The sequence below is a fragment of the Haliotis cracherodii genome, unplaced genomic scaffold, assembly GCF_022045235.1.
Source record: "Haliotis cracherodii isolate W230 unplaced genomic scaffold, xgHalCrac1.p SCAF_11, whole genome shotgun sequence".
NCBI classification, from domain to species: Eukaryota; Metazoa; Mollusca; class Gastropoda; order Lepetellida; family Haliotidae; genus Haliotis; species Haliotis cracherodii.
The window spans coordinates 38,219,868-38,244,053 of NW_027266266.1; the positions used below are offsets into that span (position 1 = coordinate 38,219,868).

The window sequence follows — 24,186 nt, forward strand, 5'->3', positions numbered from 1 at the left end:
TAGGCAGTTAATCAGGGATGATGAATGATCCTCACATGAAGGCGGGTACCAAAGCGATAAAAAAGCGTGAGAAATACGTAAACACGCTCGTGTGTCCTTATATACAATCTACCTAGAGCTACAGTTAATTTCATGAACCTTAAAGACAATACACACTCCATTAGTATCTAAATATAGTAACTTCCTGAAAACTGCTTAGATTAATGGCACTCCATTCCTGACGACTAATCACTGCCCAAATACAATGCAATGAGCGTCTACCGAATCTCTACAGAAATCAATGTTAAAGAACAAAATACATTGACATATAACAATACATCTACATGTACCTTATCCTCAAAGAATTTAAATCATTTAGACTTGAGTAAGGTTCATTTCTTAATTTATTTATGACTCGATGGAAGGCGGTGACCAGGCGTGTGGATGAATAGTTGCTAGCAGAACGGGTGTTTGAACTAAAATGTGTCAGCTAAATGTTGGAGGAAAGCCCGAAGTGATGCAGGTCTCAGACGTTTACTACTTCGGTGAAACCCACCAGCACGGGTATGGCGCTGACAAACCAAGAAACATAATCACAGGAAGTTTTATATTCTACATTTCTGCATAATTTTCAGAGGTAGGCCCAGTGCCGCGAGTTTTTCAGAACTTGAAAACGGCTTCATATACATGATATATACGAACTAGCTTATTGCTGAGCAAAACTAACGAGCGGGAAATATTTACATCTGTAAGTAAACCGTTTTAACACTGTGTGGAATATATTTTTGAGTTTTTTGCAAACTGTGCCGACAATATCTATAGGCAAAAATACCATCTAACATTCCAGCCCCATTTAATTTAATGAGTGAGTGAGTTGGGTTTAACGCTGCTTTTAACGGTATTACAGTTATATCGCGGCGTGTCAGCTTAATGTGGGAGGAAAGCCCGAAGTTATGCAGGTCTCAGACGTTAACCACTTCGGTGAAACCCACGAGCATGGGTATGGTGCTGATAAACCTTGAAACCTAATCGGACCGAACCGGGATTCGAACCCACAATCATAGGTTTCTGGCGTGCTTAAAGGACGCAACTCTGCACAGCGGATTGCGGCGCCTTAGACGACTGGGCCACCCGTGCCCCCCTAACAGGATAGCAGTGAATATTATAGGAATGGATCAATAGTATTTCAATAACGATGTCGGAGAGTTGGTGTCGCTAGTGTACATATGCTAATTACTAAATTTGATAAAAATGAAGTATTATTATTAGTTGAGACAAATGCACCTGGTACCCTACTCCCAAGCGTTATTAAGAGGTGTGTCCGATGAAGCCCCACCTGGTGGCTATGTTCATGTTTGAGCAGGGCAAAGTACAGCACTACTCGGAGCTACCAGACAGCTACATGAAGATCTTCACCTTGCAGTAACATATACAATAGTGCCATGGAAACATATGTGGCGGTAGGATGTCTTTATTCGACAATGTACACCAGGTATTGATAACCAATAAGTATCAACATGTGTAGTATCATTTCAGATAAAGAAACATTGCATTGTCAACTCAAGGTTTGTTATATTAGGTGTTGGTCTTGATCCTCCTGTTCTTTTATGGGCACGATCAGACTGCTAAACTACGCTAAACCTATCTGAACATAAAGTTATAGTTACCGGTCCTTCCAGATAATGGGGACAGGTCGTTATTGAGTTTTGTTTTTCGGAATCGAATCCTATATTAGCCCTGATAGTGATTATGGGTAACCGTATATGGTTCAGTATTGACCGTTTCCCTTCGTAATAAGAATATATCCTGATATAAGTAAGACATGGAAACTAAGAGTGTATTGATTAATGACTATTTTAGAAAATTTGTTGAAAACAAAGACGTCACGTGTTTAAGATATTCACTCACTCATTTGTGAATCTACGTGGTCCTGTGTACAGCACACAGATAACAAAATCAGGTGAATTTAAGCAACTATAGTCGCGGACAGAAGTTGGGCGCATGAGCCCTGAGACTTTCCAGAGCTCCTGTTCTGCCAGACACCTAACATGAGATGAATCCTTAGCCAAGTGAATTTGTTCGAAAGAAGTCTTTGTTCATCCAGCAGTGAATGGGTATCAATAGGATGGTAGCGCATACATACACAGATAACAACACAATATGCAGCAAGAGAGATTGGGAGATCCTGGCACAGTCAGGCTTGTAAGGCTCATTATAAACTCAGGGTCCTTGCCCCCTCTACAGTCCAGACAGCGAATGGGACTTCTCCCAGGAAGCGCTGCTTAGTTGAACCCACCCAGAACTTTTCGGAGAATGTGGAGATTCCCCAACACTGCAGCCCTCTGCATTACCTACATTGTCAGAAGCGCTGTATTCCTGGAAGCAAACCCTGGTACTCTTCCAATGTCAGTCAGCAGATTGGGAGGTACCAAACCTAAGGCACCGATAACAATGGGGAGTCGGACAACTTGGTACTGTGGATGCAAGCGTGACATTTAGAGGTCTGCATATTTGCCATGTGTTTCCTAAATCTTGTCAATCACATTAGTGTCAATAGGGACAGAAAATTCAAATATATAAATGATTTCATTGGATTCATGTAAAAGGACAAGATCAGGTTTGCTGCGGTATATGGGCCTATTCAAAAGAGTTTTGTATTCATAACTTTCCTTGACGCCCTCCACATATTCTGGGTCGTACCATGGACGGACCTCTGTGTCAAAACCACAAGCATTGCGAAGACGGAAATAGAATGATCGAGCCACTCCATAATGTCGTTAAAGAAATTTGTTTTTTTGCCAAAGCTGGGCATCCACTGACAATGTGTTGGACAGTCTCATTAAATTTATTGTATTATCTACATTTCATATTTACAGTTTAAAGGAAAATTGGGGGGTGACAATTTAAAGCAAAATCACACATTGATGGTTTCGAATAGGACGTGACTGGTCCTGAGCAGCAAACACAAAGCCTTCTGTTTCACTTTTCATCCAAACAAAGGGCTCTGCAGGGTTGCTGATCTTCAACACACCGTACATAAACAAGGGGCACGGGTGGCCCAGTCGTCTAAGGCGCCGCGATTCGCTGTTCAGAGTTGCATCCCTTGGGCACGCCAGAAACCTATGATTGTGGGTTCGAATCCCGGTTCGCCCCAATTATGTTTCTAGGTTTGTCAGCACCATACCCGTGCTCGTGGGTTTCACCAAAGTGTTAAACGTCTGAGACCTGCATCACTTGGGGCTTTCCTCCCAACTCACTCACTCACTCACTGTACATAAACACGATGTAGTGGTCCTTCAGATAGCCCCTGAAAAACTGACCCTGAGCGATTTGATGTTGCACTTTGCTTGCTTGACACTCATTACTGTACCGTCAAGCAGTACAGCACAATCAACAAAATCAACATTGACATTGAGATTATGTCCCACATCCCTGGCTCGTTTATCATGAGTCTTGACATGATTCAAAAGAGGATCATAAGATAAATGAATGTGTACAAACGTGAAGAGCCTCCACGTTAATGAAACAACTCCCTCCCATTATAATTCATAATTGTAAGCGATTGAGACAGGAGCGAGGATTATTCTTGTGAGTTTGTCAACAGCCTTAATTTCTATTTTCGTCAAATCAACATCACCAAATTTTAAGAATACGAACGGGCACAGCAAACGTTTTTGTGGCTTTATCTTTACTACGAGGGTTCAGCTCTGAGGGTTCAGATTTTTTGTATCTCTCCGAAGTCTTTCCGTGATAGGGGCATTGTGAAGTCTGTCCCTAACCTATATCCCTAAGTACGTATTGGCCCGACCTTCCAGAAGATGTTCAATAACTCCTCCGTAAAGTCTCCCCTCTTCTACCTTGGCACGTTTCAGATGAAGCATGTTGTACTTGTCGAATCAAAAGGATATGCCGATATCATTGGAAAAGGACTCGACAATGAGAATATGTTTTTAGTGTGGATCCTCCATTTGGCAAGAAGTTCAAAGTGATACATGTACAGTAGGTGATTAAGGGGTGTTGGGGATATGTGCTGAGGAGGTCCAGAATGATAACCTTCCTCTTTGCTAAGCAAAAAGCTTGGAGGATTTTGTGACAAGCAAAAAAGTAAACCACTAAAAGAATCGCTCTGAAATATTCCCCTTCTAATAGAAATGGGTTCCGAAGTCACCACCTGCCCCTGCGAAGATATCTCAAGTTGAGTTGACCAGCAATTCAGTAAAGACTTCAAAAGTAGTCGCTCAGGGAGGTCAATCCATTCCAGTGGCTTCAAAATCCATTTGTGAGGTACAGAATCATAACCTTTTCTCTTTCGTCTATCCAACACATTGAGAGGATACGGTGGTAAGTTTTAACCTTTTCGATGATCATTTTGTGAACTAGCAATTTATCCTTACAACCTCAATCCCTTTATTGTTATTATTATTGATAAAGAGTACGCCAATAGTCTTCTATAGGGGAGTAAACCAACTAATTGATCTGTAAAGGTGATTTGCTTCTTCGTTTTCATAAATTTATCACATCACGGTCAAACTGTAATTAATCCTGGTTGTATTGGTAGCGGTGGTACCTTGTAGTTATATGATCCAACAACACCTCTTTTATTCTTTGCACCTGTTGCGGTTCAACAAAGTATAAATATATGACCAAACTCAACCCAATCACAGAAAGTTGTAACAACAGGACAGACCAGTTGCAACAGAGGAGAGGTAATATAGAACCTTGAACTTCTCCATTATTGTAACACTCATCAACGTTATAGAATGTAAAATGTCAATATGAATTAGTGCATTTGTCCACCAAGAAAAATAATATGATAATTCTCAAGCATTTTTCAATTACAAGTGTTATACCAAATATAACTTTTGTTACATTTGACCACTTTCTAAATGGCATTGCGAATTCATAGCTCTCGGCCATGGGAGACGTGCCAATTTACACTTGTCAGAGGATTTCACAAAGTATGTGATCTAGAATACCAGTTGTCGGACTTTCATTTTGTGGAAGCCTCGACTGAGTGGGTTAGATCGCTGACTTTATGTGCTGGCGATTAGGTGCCTCACTCTTGCAGTTAGGGTTCGAATCCCGGACGGGACTCAACCCCCAAATGTACGAGAATCTGTACTTTACTAAGTGTTATCCCAAATATAACGTTTGTTACATTCAATTACATGCCCAATGTTTCACGTGAGGTTACCACAAATTCACAGAAGATGACAGCGAAGATTTGTTTGCTCCTGCTTGCAACACTGTCATATGCAAACGCAGGTGAGATGTTAGCCTCATTATTTCTCTCACAAACGTCAAAACCAAAAGCTCACATGAAACTTAAACAGTTTAAGAAACCGCTTAATTAAATATTCACAATACCAATTATGGGTTATTTGTTGCAGCTGATGCATAATTTGAATCTGTATTTGCTCGAATAAATGCACCTCCATTTGCTGTCAATATACACTGATGCGCATAACAATATATGTTCACAATCGTTTAAGGTCGATGCCTTTACAATATTTGCCGGAATGGAGGAACCTGTTCCATTTTAATAAAGACTAATGCACTGCAGTGTAAATGTCCCCCTGGTTTTCACGGATTTGTTTGCGAGAGTAAGTATCATTTCATAGACTCTTATCTGCTTAACAAGAAATGTTAAGACACATATACGTCATAATATAATATACACAGCAGCGAACGCACACACATTGTATTTGACATGCTAGTCATTCATGACGAAGGACGCCAACGGATTGAGAAATGAGAAATTAAGCAATATACCAGGTATATGAGGGCGGTTTGTACATAATCGAGTTTAGACCAGACACTCCAGTAATTGTAATGAGTCCTTGTCAGTGCAAGACATTTTCAAATTATGCAAGAAGATTTAAATAATGTACCTCATAAGCTGGCTTGATAACGGTGTTAGAAAAGAAGTTATCTCATATTTGTCTATATTTAAATTTTTCATGACATTTCAGTTCGATATTTAAGGTAAGAGGCGGGGAAAAAGAAACACAATAATTCAACATTTTAATAGTCTTAGATTATGTAGATGTGAGAAAAGCTATCCATTCAACCCCTGTGCCTCGGAAAAGAAAACTTGAATATTCAAAGACAAGACAAGACAAAGACAGAGTTTATTGTCACTAACACTGAAGCCTATCTGATATTTTAGGAAGCTCATGCAAGAATATGGAGTATGAATATAAATACATCTGTATTTAAAGTACGTTGTAACATTTATCTTCATGGTCAACTTTGCAGCCCCCGATTCGCCATGCACACGACAACCTTGCTACAATGGAGCAACGTGTGTAGATGGATCCGGAACAGACTACAGGTGTATATGTACAGATGGGTTTCGGGGACATCATTGTAATGGTGAGTACAATACAATACAATTCCAAAAATAAAGTACCAAACAAGTCTCCGTTAAATACACGTGCCACATTTATCAAAACAAGCAAAAAACCCATCACATCTAACGTGGGACAGCATGCCCACTTTATGAGTATGACCTTGAAGAATGTCATGATGTTTAAAACTGCATGTTTATGGAACATTGGTATCTTCAAAGGGCACATATAAAATTAGGACATATAGGCCATCGTGCAAGCTATGCTATTGAAGGGTCACGTGGCGTTGTTGAAATGTATACATTATCTAAGTATCTCGATCATAAGTTGGGTCGATGTTCCTTCATCGGGAACTGGTCAGGGATAACGTCACGTCCATCTTAACGTTAATGTATGCCGTCAACGCCAGAGAATAACACATCTTGAATATCTGTAAAACAGATTCTATCGGGCGTAATAGGTGAAATGATAAGGGAAATTATTTGAATGAATGAGTAATGACACTAGATGTTCGCAAAAGGGATACGTACAACAATTGTTGTGTACATACTCATGTCAGCTATTCAATATTTTCAAAACTGGGCGATGTGTTCTATAAAGTAATAGGTTTGGTACCCGAGGTGATTCTAAGTTGCTACGAGGCGACTAGATGGATCGGTTTGTTAACTCGCTGACGTGGATTACGTTTCATCGTACCTATTTCTCGTGTGAGGTTGCTTACAAAACTATAAAAGCACATTAGAAGGGTGATCTCCACTGAAACGTTCTATGTATGTTTAAGATCTCTTTTAATTTGTTTATGAACCATTTAAAGTGTTCCCGCAATAATGCGGCAATTTGTACATGTCCCAAACCATGTCTACCACAAAACATATTCATTTTACAAAGGCCCTGATTTGTGTGATGCAATTTGAAATTGTCGACTGAGCATGCAACATTGTACTTCAAACGTTGTGAAGGCTAGAGGTGCGGGGCTATTGCTCAAAGTAAAGGGAAAGGTACGATTTAAGAGTTGTGCCTACAGTCCCTCTGATTCTTTATGCATAAATTTTATAAATGGAACAGATGTATTTCACTGGATACAACGGCTATTTCATCATTATTGAATGTCACATAGAAATCTACCTGAATGTGAAGTAAAAATTCTTCGCCACTTTCCTGTACTCATTTTGTCAGTCTGAACATAAATTTCGAGTTATATGCATACAGAAAAAATACACATCTGAGATTTACTGACTGGTTGCTTTTATTGTTTTCAAATCCAGAGACAGATTGTTACACACGATCATGTCGAAACGGAGCAACTTGTAACAACATGCTTGGATGTATATGTGCAGCAGGGTATACTGGAATTGATTGTGAGAGTAAGTATGAAAGCAATGTACATATGTTTAAGACAGTTCTACCCATATCCTCGAAAATAGAACTGAACATAAGGTATGCATTACACCGTGTATGCGTGGGTATTGCAGGAGACGATACCCGTCGTTAGATACAATGTCTTGGAAAAGACCACTGGCAAATATCTCAATATCTTAATGTTGGAACTGCGTTTTGGGGGTTACTGAGCCCTACTACAGTTACTGATTTTATTGTCGTTCCGTGTCGTCATAGGCAAGGTAAGCCATGACTTAGCAACTCGCTTGGTCAGAAACAGGTCATCTTGGTCGAGGAGTGATTGGTCTATTGACTCTTACTCTTAACTGCCTCTATCAACATTCATATACCGGCCCTTGCACACAAGGACTGGACACAACACACGGGTTATACTCGCATACTTTTAATAACGCTCCAGTCCATCTTCAAATATAACTTCTACATAAGACAGGCTAGACTCGTCATATCCTGGAAAAACTGAGTGATCTCGATCTACCTCAGTCGCTGCCAAAACCGCGCACTACTACTAGTGATTAACGTATCTTTTTCAGGGGGTCGAGTCTAACGTTCCTTTGTCACATGTAACAACGCCTCATTTGTGATTGGTTAAAAGTTAGATCTGACCCTAAACTCATGTGTGTCGCAATCGGACAAATACTGAAGCCTACGCGCCAGATTGGGCATCTCTCTATTGGTTTTGTAACTCTCTTCCTGATTCTACAAATGAAACGTGTCTTACCTCATTCACAATTCATTAGCTAAATGACAATAATGTGGAAACAATCCACTGATAACTATGAAATGTCTCATTCTGATGATAAATGTGAAATATAATTTCTCTATTAATTGATTTCTAACTAATATCTCTGTCTCCAAACTTAATGTATAATGCAACTACATCACTGCAGCTATCAACGGTTTAATTTGTTACAATTTTGTTACCATTTGGTAATGTTTTTGAGACGTATTTTAATTTTATAACAGTATAGAAATCTATGCAACATCATTGCTAACAAGACCTATATAGTGTCTTGGTCAACGGTCACTGATTTCTAGTTTCCAATCAACCCAAGAGTCCTTTTCTGCTCATCGATACTCATTAAACAACTAACAATTTGGATTTGAGTGAGTTTGTTGCTAGGATGAAATTCATATACGTATTTTTCATACACGTAGGTCACATTGAATGTCCATCTATCAGGTGCTCATAAAGCATTTTTGTTTAACTGTACAAAATGTTTACGCAATGCCACGGCTGGCTGAACATCAACATCTATGGGACGTTGGTATTTTTTAAATAGAGGGAAGTAACGATTAATGCGCGTGTTTTCACATGTTGTTATATACCTTTTGTGGCAGCCTACAATAGCTGTACTGCCATAGCCGGCAGTTTGTGCAGACCTTTGCCCCATAGAAACTGTTTGGGATGAGGTGGAACGACACCAGCCGGTAACGCTTGCTCAATTGGGCCATTAATTTGTTTCACGTTTGGAACAATATCTACCAAACTGCTTTAAATCATCTAATGTCTCCAATCGCGGTAACGCTAAATATTGACATTGTTTATTGAGTTGTTACGCCTCTCCTCCTTTAGGGGTCGCTCTGTCTCCTGTTAACAGGTATGAGATCTGTCAACGAATAGTTAATGATAAAACATTGATCAAACGAATGACCAAATATTATATTTATTTTTTCAAAAAGATAACATTTACACCATTTACATTTATGTGAAGTACACTTACTTTTTACCTTCAGCATATATCGATTTATACATGATGCAGAATTAAGTTTATGGCAAGAAATAGTATGTGTCCTTTTTGCAGACTCGTGAAATTGCCTTGTTAATATCGAATGCATGCAAATATTACTGATAACTGTTGACGTTCATGAACTTGGAGTCCATGAATCAGGAAACATTAGATTACCCGTTTCCTATGGATATCTGCAATGGTTTCCATCTTTTGCATTACTTGGAATCAGATATTTTCTTTTTTTAATGTTGTTTAGTGACAGCAATGTACATGTCACTCAATTTAGTTGATTGAAGATTTATTGTCTCAGGCTACGTTATATTTGGTTAACATTTGGATAACTTATCAAAATATCAGGATATATAAATGTTGGGATGTTTAAGTTTGGTTTTCATACAGTTGTTTTTCATCAGAAACAATAAAGCCTCACGTTGTATATTTGGTTGACACTATGTCCCCTGTTTGCTGCGATTCCAACTTGAATATCTGTTATTTTTCTATATCCCATTGCGACGCCATTCCTTTTTTTGGCAAGACAATGAACAGCTTTGTAACACGAGTGACAAATCAAGGAAATTGAAGATGACCCATTTGTTTATATCTTTATTGCATGTTGATATACCTGCTCAATGTATGGAAGCAGACAACCTTCACCGGATGATGCACACTTAGAAAGTGAGCGTCACTAGTACTGTTATAACAATGTATTATTCTATTGATTTCAGTTACCATCAAAGAAGCTCGTGTGTCGTAACCTAACATGATACATCTGCTGCAATCGTCATATTATGGAGGAAATAAAGAACATCTATCTTGGTTATCCAAGTGACCAAACTAAATCAATTGACCAGACTAACTTACGTAGTCCTCTTACATAGAACGAGGTTGTCTATTTAAGTAAAACTTTGAATCCTTGATTAGACAGATGAAGATTTTGGTATCTATGTTTTTAAACAAACATAAATTCAAATTGCAAATTATCATGATCAGATTTACCAAGGTGAATGTGTGAAATACATGTTTTTGCTTGTTTTAGCACCTCTCAACGGTTGCAGGAATGCAACCCAAGACTGTCACCCTAAAGCTTCCTGTGTCAAGACTAACGGGTCCCATGAATGCCAGTGTTTACCTGGCTATAACGGAGATGGAAAATCTACTTGCAACGTTACTGGTATGTGATGCTGGGGCATTACTTGTTGCTACATCTGATATTGCCCATGATTTCACATAACTGCATTTACAACTTTGAAGTTGTTTGTCAAAAATTCCTTTGAGGCAAGATAAGGTCCATAATACAAATATATCATGCACACGTTTTTAAACTGGAATAGTCATTTGAAAATGAGACAAAGATGACTGCAACGGCTCAACATCTTGAAATTAAATTGGCTCTAGCGTCAAATCGTCCGTACAGATAGAAAGAACGAAATGTTACAATCATCCCATCAATTATCTAACTCATGTGCTCAATATGAACTGTGGATATATCAGTATTCATCAGTGTGAAAAGTGTGCAACAGTCATGATTCTTTTTTAGTTTTTTGATCGAAAAATGTTTAAAAAACATCTTCTTTCAGTATCTCCAAAAAGCGACGCTTGTAATTTCCTTTACAGACAGATGCCTCGAAAAGCCTTGTCAGAATGAAGGGATCTGCACAAGTAATTCGACTAACTTCAATTGTAGATGTCTGCTCGGATATACTGGTCCTATGTGTGAAAAAAGTAAGTAATACTGCACTAGTGAAGGCCAACTGGTGTGGCTTAATCAGTTTAGGTCCACAACACCAATCTATGTTTCTCACTAGTAAGAATACCATTTGTACAAATATTTACATATACGTTATGAAAAAGACTTGTTTATTAATATCAATCGCAGGCTCTCCTCATTCTGTCAAGTTCCCATTCTACTTATGTATCCATCATATCTATCAGTTGACTAAAAGAGAGATTGTTTTCCGCCAGGTTTATTCAACCTATAAATTGTGTATAGCTATCTTAAACAGAAAAGTGACCAATCCCTTTTTCTTGAATTGGTATCTATAATATGCTTACAATAGATTTACAAATCAGCTCCATGCTGGCTAGTGTTTTATCGACTTGAATCCGAACGACTGCGGAATTGAGATTTAGAAAATAAATAATCTGGAATTGGTCAGACAAACATGTGGTTGATGTTATGAGAACCGTTCGTTGCTTTGTGGTACAAAATGTCAGCCTGACCACAGATTGAATTTAGTGGCCTCTTGTGATTGCTGGGGGCCTTACAACAAGACACCACAATTGACTTAGATATAATTCTGTTTCCAGAATATATCATTGGCGGAAATATTTACATGCTAACACTTGTTGTTATCTTTAAAGAATGTGAGCAACAGAAAATGGACATTCTTCTCATAGAGGACATTTCGACATCAATCTCTGAAGAGGAATACAGGACGATTAAGGACTTTGAAATAGAAATGGTCAGTTATGCCCACATAAATTCAAGCATTGTGAACGTGGCTCTGATGGTGTACGCAGGAAAGGCGAGACTGATATTTCCCTTGAATGCATACAGTGACAACAAGACAGCAGCTGTTAACGCTGTTAACGCCCCACAACTGGTCGGAGGTTCTACATTCCTCGGCGATGCTATCAACCTGGCTGTATCTGATGTGTTTGTGCAGAGTAATGGCGACCGTCCAGATGCTGAAAATGTTGTTATCTTATTTACGGATGGCAAAAGTAGTAAGAAGTCTGCCATTCATAAGAACATTGGAAAACTTATGACAGAAGCAACCGTTTTCGTAGTTCCAATTTCATCAGATATCGACATGGCTGACATAAGCGAGGTGGCTTCGTCTCCTGATGAGGAACATATTTTTGCTGTGAAGAATCCTTTGGCCCTTGATGAAATCAAAGAAAGAACCATCTATAAGCACTGCGGACGAGACGTGGCCCTGAAGGAATAGTCTTGATTCAGGTGCTCCTTATCAAAGGAATTATTATTATTCAAAGAGAATGAAACGATTTCTAATACTGTTTAACAGTTGGAATAATAAATAATATGCATATTACACTATGATGATGTTGTTTTGTTTTGCTCAATAAACAATCACCCGAAAGAGAAACATATATTACTACACTTTTAGAACATATTTTTCTGCAAGCATCCCTTGGCGCATGGTGAAATCAAGGGAAAAATATCTTGAACTGCGAGACATCTTTACAATGAAACATCAATGCCTCTAATCCAGCTACCTTCACAAGAAAGGTATATGCAGTAACTATTTCATGACCTTGATCCTGAACGTAACTCGTCACATGCTTCATTTTTGTAGCTGAAAACAAACACATTATATAAACACAGGTGGGGGGGAGGTTCATTGCACAAAGATGTAGAACTAACTGACGACTATGACCATACCCTGCAATTAAATCACTCAAAGCCATACAAATCCAATGCTCCACTGCAGTGATGATATGTACCGTATTTGATCCTTCCACAGTGAACACTAACACATGTCCAGTGTCAATATGAGCTTCAATATCAATGTAGGATCATTCAAAGGGTTATGTAGAATAAAACATTGAAGCTACATACATACATACATACATACATACATACATACATACATACATACATACCCATAATTTACATACATACCCATAATTTACATACATGCATCCATGTTATTGTACATGCAGCCATACATACCATGCACACATACAGCCAGGTAATAATCAAAGGTACATACTGAATACAATGTAGGTGGGAAGCGGGTGTATTGATCTCCTGTCTTAATCATTGACCCATCAAGAGTGTCAGTCAGCTTATATAAAATCTTTATAACCGGTGATATTGAGATAACTGCCACACCTGACTTATTTGTCTGAATGGCGCGTCTGAAAGCAAGGGGCGAACCGTTACACAGTAATTCGGGGTAACAATTTTCTGTGCTATAGAATCAAAGTACCCGCGTGCTACATGTATATACAGTACATATATGTTACGATGATGTGTCATTTCTTAATAAGTACGATTTATAGTATAAGTATTTACACTTAAAGTAGACACATGTTAACGATATTATTGACAGAGAGATAAATAAACGCAGGTCTGGTTAGAATTATTTCCTTGGTTCATTATAAGTTGCCATTTAAACACTTTTCCATGATGAAAGAAATGATGGTGCAGAAAACAGACGAGTAATTTACACAATAACCGCGATGCAATCGCGTTACTCAATACAATACACAAGGAACAATATATGGTGCGCTTTTTTATTATTTATTCCTTACTTGATATCAATAATTCGTTTATGGATACCAAAGAAGGAATTTATATCAGAAATTTGATTTATTATATCATGAAATGTTTACTGATATCGCAAATCGATTTGTCGATATCAATAACTGAATTTATCATATCAAATAATGTACTTTATCATCTAACAAATCGAATATGGTATACTCTCTGTAGCCTTAATGGTTCGTTTAGATAGCTACAGTATCGTAACATTTTTATATAACCCCGCACTCACGTCTGCAGGTCTCCCTTCTTAGTAGAGCCCCCACTCTCAAGTGTATGCTCCATGATATAACCTACTCTCATTAATTAAATGCTGCCCTTTCCCAACGTCACGGCTATGGAGCTGAGACAAAGAGACCCAGACATCAGCAAGTACATATAATGTAATCTGCATTGACATTTTTCGTCACGATATCAAAAACTTCTCTCCTAGTTACCACCTCCAAGTTCAGCTGAACAAGGGGTCCTCCTTTTGCCGAAATTTTGTCGCATGCACTGGCCTCAAGGGTCCATATAAGCAAAGAAAATTCTCAGGGCAATAATGTTGTTGTTGTTTGTCGTTTAACGCCACACTCAGCAATATTCCAGCTGTATGACGACGGTCTTTAAATAATCGAGTCTGGACCAGACAATTCAGTGATTGAATTCATGTGCATCGATCCACGGAATTGGGATGCATCAACCATGTCAGCGAGCCTGACCACCCGATCTCGTTAGTCACCTCTTACATGTAAACAAGTATAGTTGTCTTTCAAGGCAAGTAAGGGTTGCTGAAGACGTATTCTGAACAGCAACAACCTTCTTTGCCTCTACAAAAGTGGAACAAGCAGCTCTGTTTGGATTGAGCAAATCCAGATTCAGCTAAATATTTATTTCATGGAAATGTGATGTAAGTTTTGGCTTAAATAAATGTCCGAGTGTATATGATTTTTAAATTGATTATTGCAATTTGTTTTGGGCAGAATACAAATGTAGACATAAGAAAATCTTCAGTTCAGTGCTGAATAAAGTCGCAAAAAAGTCAAAGCCACAAATACTTATGTTGTTCCCGTACTTCCATAGTCTTTTGGTGTTGTTCATTGGACGAAACACCCTCACACGAAGAATCATATCGGACAACCGATCCCACCACCCTCGCCCTTACCTCAATCGCTTATATTTACCAGTTATAATGGGAGGCCTTGGTTTCATTAACGTGGAGGCTCTTCACGATAGAATTTTGTTCACTTTTGCGCACATTTATTTGTCTTACATTTTTCGTGTGAAGCACCTCTTGTGACTGATGATGAAAACAAGGCATTCTTTAGTTTCCTTAATCGATCCAAGGATGAGGGAAATAATTTCAATGTCAGTGTTGATTTTGTTGGTGGTTCTGTTCTGCTAGCCGGTACAGAAATGAGTGTCAAACAAGCGAAGTGTCACATTAAATCGCCCCAGAGTTTTTAAGGGAGAGGTTACTTAAACGAGAACAGCATCGAGTTTATGAGCAGTGTGTTGAGAAGATCAGCAACCCAGGAAGGAAGTCGGCTGGCCTGAAAAGTGAAACAGAAGGCTCCCTGTTTGCTGTTCAGGACCATTCACTTCCCACTCGAAACCGTCAATGTGTGATGTTTCATCAAAAAGTAAATATGAAAAGTAGATTATGCAATGTAATGCAATGCAACGTCAATGAGACTGTCCAACACATTGTCAGTGGATGTCCAACTTTAGCTTTGGCTGCCCAAAACAGTATTTTAAGCAACATGGTGACGTGGCTCGATCATGGAAAATGATAATACATTATTTAGGAATAGGCCTTCACACAGCGTCAGACCTATACAGGCCAACAAACCTGATCTTTTCCTTTTTGATAAATCCAATGAAATAATTTATATCATTGAATTTTCTGTCCCTTTTCAAAACTAATGTGATTGACAAGATTCATGAAAAACATGGCAAATAGGCGGACCTCGCTTGCCTCCCAAGTACCAAGTTATCCGACTGCCCGTTGTTCTTGGTATCTTAGGTATTCTTAAACTGTATTCAGGCAATATATTTATATATTATTGTTATATGGCAAATATTTGTATTTTGCGACTTTCTGTGACATCACATTCCAGGAGAGACGTCCTCCGGGAGTAAGATTCACGGCCTCAGCATCTACACACCGACTTGAATCCACGCAGTTGGGATCGATTACATGCATCCACCAAGTCAGCGATACTGACCAAGCGATCCCGTAAGTCGCCTTATACGAGAAGCATAGTCGCCTTTTACGGCAAGCACAGATCCTGAAGACCTATTCTACCCCAGATTTTCAAGGGTCTGTTCCTTATGATATTCTGAGATATTACAGGCGATGTACAGTTTGTTTGTGTGTCGTTTAACGCCGCATGCACTCAACAATGTTTCAGATACATGACGGCGGTCTGTCAATAATCGAGTTTGGACCAGACATTCCAGTGATTGACATCATGAGCATTCATCTTGCTTTTATTTCGTTTGTTTGTTGTTTAACGCCACACTCAGCAATGTTTCAGCTGATCCATGCAATTGGGATAAGATAACATTTATCAAATAAGTTAGCGAGCCTGACCACCCGATCCCGTTAGTCGCCTCTTACGACAATCATACTCGCCTTATCGAAAGAGCAAGGGTTGCTGAACACTTTTTCTAAGCCTGATTTTCACGGATGCTATGGCAATGTAAGTATCAAACCTCTATCATGACCTTGCACATTTATAAATAATCATACTGAGGGCGTGTAAATTTTAATTTGGTGTTTCTGAGTGGTCAGTAATTCTGACACTGAAAAGAAACGACTAGCTGTGCAATGAAAAGTGTACGTGAGGTGAAACAGAGTTAACGTCGTCGCGTTATTGCACTTACATAGTGACGTGCATGCACATGTATGTGTGCTTGCGCGCGCGCGCGCGTGTGTGTGTGTGTGTGTGTCTTCCAGTTTTTTACTTTCCCATCTCTGATTGTCAAAAAATACTTTTGAGGAGGTGAAGAGTTTAATTAGTTGTATAAATTATCTCAAAATTAGGTATTTGTGTTAAGTGGTATCTTAAGGGAGGGGAGAAATTATAGTATAAATTCTTAAAACGTAATTTCTGTTTGTTGTTACTTTAGAGAGTGAAATCATACGGGCCTGTCAGTGAAATTGTAGAATGACTGAGTAAACGATCTCAAATTTACATGAAGGTCACTTAGGCACTTTTTCAATATTTTTGTGTTGGGTAGTTATACATTAATAGTAAATACATTTAGACCGTATTCAAAAACTGTCGATGGACAGTACAATAACTAGATTATCACAGATTTTATTTATAATGAACTTCAAATCTTTACTGACAACCCAAATATATTATTTTACCGAATCGGGTGTCCAAATTCTTTTACATTAGGTCTTTGATGTAACATCTAATCACAGATTATAATCAATGTATTGGATCAGAAGTGGTGTCACTGATTCATCAACCTGTGTGAGTCACCAACCTTATCAGCATCAATCTTTGTGGTGCCAGTGATTCCAACATGGCTGGGTGGGTAACCAGCAAAAGACGATGTCGTATTGGCCTGTAACAAGCACATTAAAACATGTAGAATGAGGGTGGAAAACAAGGAAAGAGCAAATAAAAATAATTTAATTATTCTTGGATTTTTGGGGGGGGTTTCATAGATAAAAGCAAACTTATCGACATGTGCGACATATTGATTATATATCAAATAACTTTGTTATTGGCAATGAGATAAGTGTGGAAAGAATATTCGTATAGATAGAGTTGTAACCTCGGTCACGACCTTCAGCATATCAACATAAATAATGATACGAAGGGTGTTTATAATTTACTGAAACTGATGTCAGTAAAGAGGAACCACTTCTGACTGGAGGATAATAGAGTACTGTTTTCTGGGTTCGCGATTCATACGAATACCCGGACAGTTCCTGAACCTAACCACACGTGTATACGTCAATATAATATACAGCTGGCCATTACTCCCTGCACACGAATTGTTAATCTGAGATTCCAAAATAGTTTTCTTGCTTTGAAACCTGAAATGGTCAATAAATATACTCATACACATGTTTATATGTTGTGTTTATTTTAAAAATAAGGAATATTACAGCTTTATTACGGTGGCCTGTAAATATTTTTGTCTGGACCTGATAAAGTTAAACGTCAGAGAAAAAACACTCTCGAGTATCCGCCTAGATAGATTCCATTGGGTGCAAAAAATAAAAGAGCAGTGAAATTTATCTCAATAGATCACTAAAAATCAGTGATGACACCAGGATGAACATGTCCTGTCCTGCCGTAAGCACCCGCCACTCACACGATTTACATTGAAAAGTAACTGTCTGTAATCTGGCACCGCACAGCAGTACCCCTGAACCAATTATTGACTAAATGGTAAACCTCCAACTCCGTCCTCGCAATCAGTCAATTCATCGAGCCTGTATCTGTCTGAAATGTAATATTATACTGGGGCAAACTGAAGCCATAGTTTTGTAAAAAAACGGTATCCTTTAAATGCTCTGTGATATTGAATAAATAATGAATGAACTCTTGACTATCATGCATGTTATTCAGAAACAAATAGTGCAATAACTAAATGTTTTCAGAAGGTATTTACACATCAGATAGTACTACATCTGTGAATGTTTTTTTTAAGAATAGTCATACGATCCGATATCTTTTGCTGATCTCGCATATTTCTCATTTTTAAAGATGTGAAAACATAACACCGTTTTAGTATATTGTGATCTGTTTTACCGTGAATGCATATCATATAAGTTTTTGACGTGCACATGGTGCCACAGAGGAAAGAATAAATGTAAGATCACATCGATCACAACTTTACACTCGGATTCAGACATTAGAAGACGATGACTAACGGAACAAAAGGGGTCATCTTCTTGACACTGTTATGTTACTGCGGTAAAGGGCAATCCTATGGCAGTTTCACATGTAAATATTCAATTCAATTGGTTTATTCCGTAGAAAGACAATAGGCCATGTACACCGATATTTGAAAACATTACACAGTGAGATGGTAATATTACAGCATGATTTTTTAATAGCAAGAGCTTCTTGCACATACTTAGCTCAGTTTGTCAAACAGCGAACAAATATTTGTTTTTTATTTAATTTTTTATATAGTGTCGTGGTAAGTATGTATTTCTCATGAAACTGACATACGGACAAGCTGGTAAGAAATGATATAGTAACATAAGGGGAGATAACTTGTGTTATCATACATGAACGGGCAGTGTAACGGGTTCAACTGTAAAAGGATACAGAACTAATATGGCGGACGAAGTGGCTACGTTGCAAGGAAAGCGTGTCCACAATGAGATTTGATTGAAGGAGAGGGCAGTGAGACCGTTAGGACAGTTTGATCTGTAAAGACGTGTGTTGATCGTAGCAGCGTCTTGCGTGTGTTCTCTGGTAAAGTTTGATGATTACAATATTCTTCTTCGGCTGCCAGATGGGTATAATCTGTTACACCAATCGATATCATCTCTCCTACCAATATTTATCATCAATGGTAATTCGACAATTCTTAAAAAGCATAAAATACGAAATACGGATTTTATTACTTACAGAATAAACCAACAGTTAACACAGATTTATATTTCTTATACATTGATTTGCAACTTTGATCTTGCATGTAAATGTATATGTTTACCAAGAAAGCAATATATTGGCATTTTCATCGTTTATCCATAGTACTTAGTTTAGATATACCCTGATTATTCCCGTTTCAAAAACATAAATTAGTGTCAAAATGGACTTGGTTCAAGTTGCCACAGCTGTGTTAACTTTCCTCAAATAACATAGTATTGTCATCCTTTACTGTGTTTTTTTGTACACACAACTGTTTTTGATTTGTCACACCACTTTCGTAATGTTTCCATTGCTGACATCACCGAAGTTGTGTTAAAGATATTCAGAAAACACATTCTTCCTGCATTACAAAAGAAAGTCCAATGGTTCCTGAGTTTGAAGCGAAGCAATAGGTAATTCCGGTTTGGTCTTTGTCACTTTCGGTTTGAAAAATATGACTTCCTGCATTACGAACTCTATAAATTGATCTAGATCATTGTTTGTTGTCTTGCACACCGAAAAAAAAATTCTTTTTTCGAAACTCCCGGGAACAACATTGGAAGAATTATCTAATTCAAACAATCTTAAATACAAAAAGGCATGCGATGATTGGTAGATTCATATGTAAAAAAGCATGTACCCGCTACAGAAGGCTGAATCTGAACACGAATCTCGTGTTGGTGTCAGGGCAGTGAATGGTGGTTATTCTGATATTATACTAACGTTTCTTTCAATATTTTTACGCGGTATCTCACATGCGACTGTAAAACATAAAAATCACTTATGGCTAAAGTCAAGCATCTAAAGCATCAGAAACCAATAAGGTTTGTCAGTATTTGGAACGGTTCCGTGAAATAGGCAAAAATATGTATTTAAATGAATTTGATATTGATCATCTGCGCTTGGTCATTGGATCTATGGCCTTGGGAGCTTTGTGATATCTCATACTCAACAGTCTCAATAACTTACGAAGTAGTTTGCATTTATGTTCTTACCTGTACTGTTTTGTCTTTCGAAAGATTAAGCGTTAAAGGAGCGTTAGGCTCGAAACATGAAATTAGAGTTGGTTCGTCTCATAAGTAAATTATGGGAAATATAATAAATTACGACACTCTTTAAGAGGGAAGATCCACATCTGATATTGTCTGATTTCCTATGATTCAACGCTTGCGATCCCCACATCCCATTGCTGGTCAAATTGGTCAACATATTGGCATTTAGCAGCGTCCCCGTGTCAGTGGAGGACGGGAGTCCAAACACCACGTCGACCCTTACTTTACCAGGACGGGTGTAGAATTGGCATTATCACTTCACTGATCATGTCGAACCCTGTGCATTTATTCTATTTGAACAAATTGATTTTTTTCTGCACTATCTTTTGCTTTAGGTCATGGCCCTATTTGGGTAGTAATATAACACCGCTGGACTTTTGAACATGTGCCCAGAAGGTGGTTTGAGTGTTATTTACTCTGCTTGAGTATACCATCCATGTATCCTTGTTGCTTCCCGTTGTAGATCCACTGGCATATAGTATTGTCTTTTCTATACGCCTGATACAGTACCTTAGACACACCTTCTGATATTTGGAGCAGCTTTTGAAAAGATCAGACCTGTTTTTGTCAATAATCACACAAAATGTTGCTAACAGACGAGTATGGGAAAATGCAGTATTTTGGCCAAATTTGGCCTCGCAACTTTTGCATATTTATATACATGTGAACGTCAAGATGTTAAGAATGTAAGAATGCCCCTTAGAGCACCCCATACTAAATATTAGTGAGGGCATCATTTAGCAGTCACTATGTACATTGGGATGATTGAAAAAAAAAATCACAAAAGTCCATAGGTGATCTCTATAATTTACTCGGTATCACTTATAGCTAATGCCCCCTTCAAATACACGGATTTACACGCAGTCCTTACGTATCGCACAGATTCATGGATCCTTACGATTTGGCCACATTTACGGGCGATTTAAGAGTTGTTACGAGTTATTACGAGCTACTTACGGTTTATTACGGATTATTACGAGTTATAACGATGTATTTACGGCAAAATTCCACCACTTGTTGCGAGTTGTCACGGATAACTACGAGCAACTAACGGGCATTTTTATGAGCTTTTTTACGGATTGTTACGAGTATATTACGGAATGGTACTATTCATCGGAGCTTTTACGTGTTAGTTACGACCTGTTTACGTGTTGTTACGAATAGCTACGAGTTTGTTATGAGTACGGGACTTAGATCCTGCAAATCTCAATGTATCATCATTCGACAACTGACATCCAGAAAGACAACATGGCATATGAGAGAAACAGATTGCAGATATATCAATAATTTCTACACTTGCTCCTTCAACTAGCCCAGAATGAAGAGGACGAGGCCCAGCAGCTACCAGATATTCCTCGACCGATATTGTAGAGTAGATATGCAGAGATGTGACTTATATGACTTCTTAGTACAACTGAAAATGAAGTGTTCGATTTTGCAGCTTTTATACCTTTCCCCAAATTGTAAACAATACGTAAGAATACGAAAAGTATACGTATCTATTCGTAAAGTACTCGTAGCTACACGTAAAGTGCTCGTAATAATTCGTAACAATCCGTAAAGCCATCGTAACACGACCCGAATAATATCATACACAACACGTAAGCACTCGTAATAATCCGTAAACAAATCGTAAACTAACCGTAACAAACCGTACAAATAATTGTTACGAGTCATTTTACGGATTTCGTTACGAGTTATTTACGAAAACATCAATCCGTGGACAATAGTAGGATGATTTTTGACATTTTAAAAAATGTGTCTGCGAGTTGTTGCGAGTAGTGACGAGTTATTTACGGATACCAGCGAGTTAATTACGGATGCTTGCGATTGACTACAAGTTGGCGATCCGTAAGGACTCGTAAGAAAAATCCGTGTATGTGAATGGGTTATTACACACAAAAATAGATGATCTGCGCGGATCGATGCTCATGATATTAATCACTGGATTACCTGGTCCAGATGATTATTTACAGACCGCCGCCATATAGATGGAATATTGCTGTATGCGGCGTTAAACAAGACACACACCAAACCACAGATGATCTCTATAATTTACTCTTCCAGTTTCACCAATGTGATTTCAAGAGATATATATCACTATATTTTGCAGATGATACAACAAATATATTAGAAGGATCACTACTTATAACTTTAAGAAGTGGCCAGCTCTGTGAATAGGTAGGTAGTTACAGGAAAATTGAGTACCGAATTGCTTCTATGAATCACCCGGGCGTCTATTTCTTCCACGCAAGTCGTTGAACCGGCGTCTGTTCTGTTTAATGCTGAATTCTTAATTACTATCTTACTGAATCCTGTATTCTACACTCATACAACGGCTACATTTTGCAGGAAACGGTCATTAAAGTTTCAGTATATGTGACGACATTACTGTAGTTCATTATACAGCCTTTGAATAACGAACCGGCTGCTGTCTTTCGTTATTCGAAAAAGAAACTGCTGCTATCTTCTGTCTCACTTCCAGTTTGCCAGCCTAGTGTACTGCAATCATTATATATAATACCGTATATACACATGTGGTCCTCTTGATATACTGTCGATATCGTATTATCGTACAATAGGGCGAGCAAAGAATCCCACAAACACTTGTACGGTGTTGACTAATAAGGGCGGTAATGTAATCGAATCTGGATTTCGAACCCATGAGTAGTGGTTCCATGACTGGGATAGGCACCTTACCCAATACTTGTCAGATGTTGTATGAAGCTCGTGAGTTTGTTTAGTATTGGGGTCATAAAGAAATGAGAGTGTCTTCATGAAATGTTATAGTGTCATTAAATGTTTTAATTTTTCATTTCCACCACCATGGACAGCACAAATACAAGGAAACCAACAGAAGACGGCATGGGATTTTAATCAGATCAAAAATGGCACCTGTGAAAGTATTGGCCTGAGTGAGTGAGTGAGTATGGTTTTACGCCGCTTTTAGCAATATTCCAGCAATATCACGGCGGGGGACACCAGAAATAGGCTTCACACATTGTACCCATGTCGGGAATCGAATCCAGGTCTTCGGCGTGACGAGCGAACGCTTTAACCACTAGCTATAGGCTACCTGACCACCCCAGTATTAGCCTGAAAGAATACAAGTGCAACTATACAGATGGAAGCTATGGAGCGCATGTCAGTGTGAGTACCGAGTTATGTAAATTAATATATAATAACGATAACTGGGCCCATTTAGATACTATTTGGATTACAACAACATTCAATCAAATACTGTCAAATGGCATCATGATGTTATAGGCCATACGCTGAGTCTACTGTGGTGATATTCTCCGTCATGTTAAATGCTTTCATAATTCGTTTTCAGTACAACTTGAACAGCAGAGAAAAGTAGGCGACGTTCTCTTCTGAAATGCTTGATATGAGTCCAGCGCCTGATCTCACCATACCGTGATACCGTCATAACAAACCATAAGGGGCAGAAATTCCGCAAATATTGTGGCAGTCATGCATGTCATATAGTAAGCAAAAACGTGCATTATCAACTGCCTACCTATTGTTGAAAATAATCTCTTTTGTAATCTACAAGAAATTAGTTCCATCGTATTCCGTTGGGATATATATATTTATAATACGATGCCTCACGATGGTTCACAGTCTCATACCGTGGCTTCATGCAGTTAAATTACAAAACTGTCGTTCTTGGCATGAACCAATCACACGTCTTTGTTTTTGACAGGCTTTTGAAACCCGTTCTGTCAATAAATATTGTGATGTTTACCACATCTTTTAATTCTGTAACAATAGGACAAAACCCGGAAGTTT

At 38.4% G+C, this 24,186-nt stretch overlaps 1 protein-coding gene across 1 annotated transcript; it reads left to right on the forward strand.

The window, feature by feature from the left end:
• The first annotated feature begins 1,303 nt into the window (after window positions 1-1,303).
• LOC139455070 (matrilin-3-like) lies at window positions 1,304-12,408 on the forward strand. The gene is made up of 3 exons (XM_071236647.1): window positions 1,304-1,401; window positions 11,142-11,179; window positions 11,819-12,408. The coding sequence occupies exons 1-3, from the start codon at window positions 1,304-1,306 to the stop codon at window positions 12,406-12,408; spliced, it is 726 nt and encodes a 241-aa protein (XP_071092748.1).
• The last annotated feature ends 11,778 nt before the right edge of the window (window positions 12,409-24,186 follow it).

Excerpts from the sequence above, each read along its gene's own strand:
- LOC139455070 (XM_071236647.1), top strand. The coding sequence starts at position 1,304 with ATGAAGCCCCACCTGGTGGCTATGTTCATGTTTGAGCAGGGCAAAGTA. Across the intron at positions 1,402-11,141 it reads ATGAAGATCTTCACCTTGCA|ATGTCTGCTCGGATATACTG; the intron begins GTAACATATACA and ends CTTCAATTGTAG. Across the intron at positions 11,180-11,818 it reads TGGTCCTATGTGTGAAAAAA|AATGTGAGCAACAGAAAATG; the intron begins GTAAGTAATACT and ends TTATCTTTAAAG.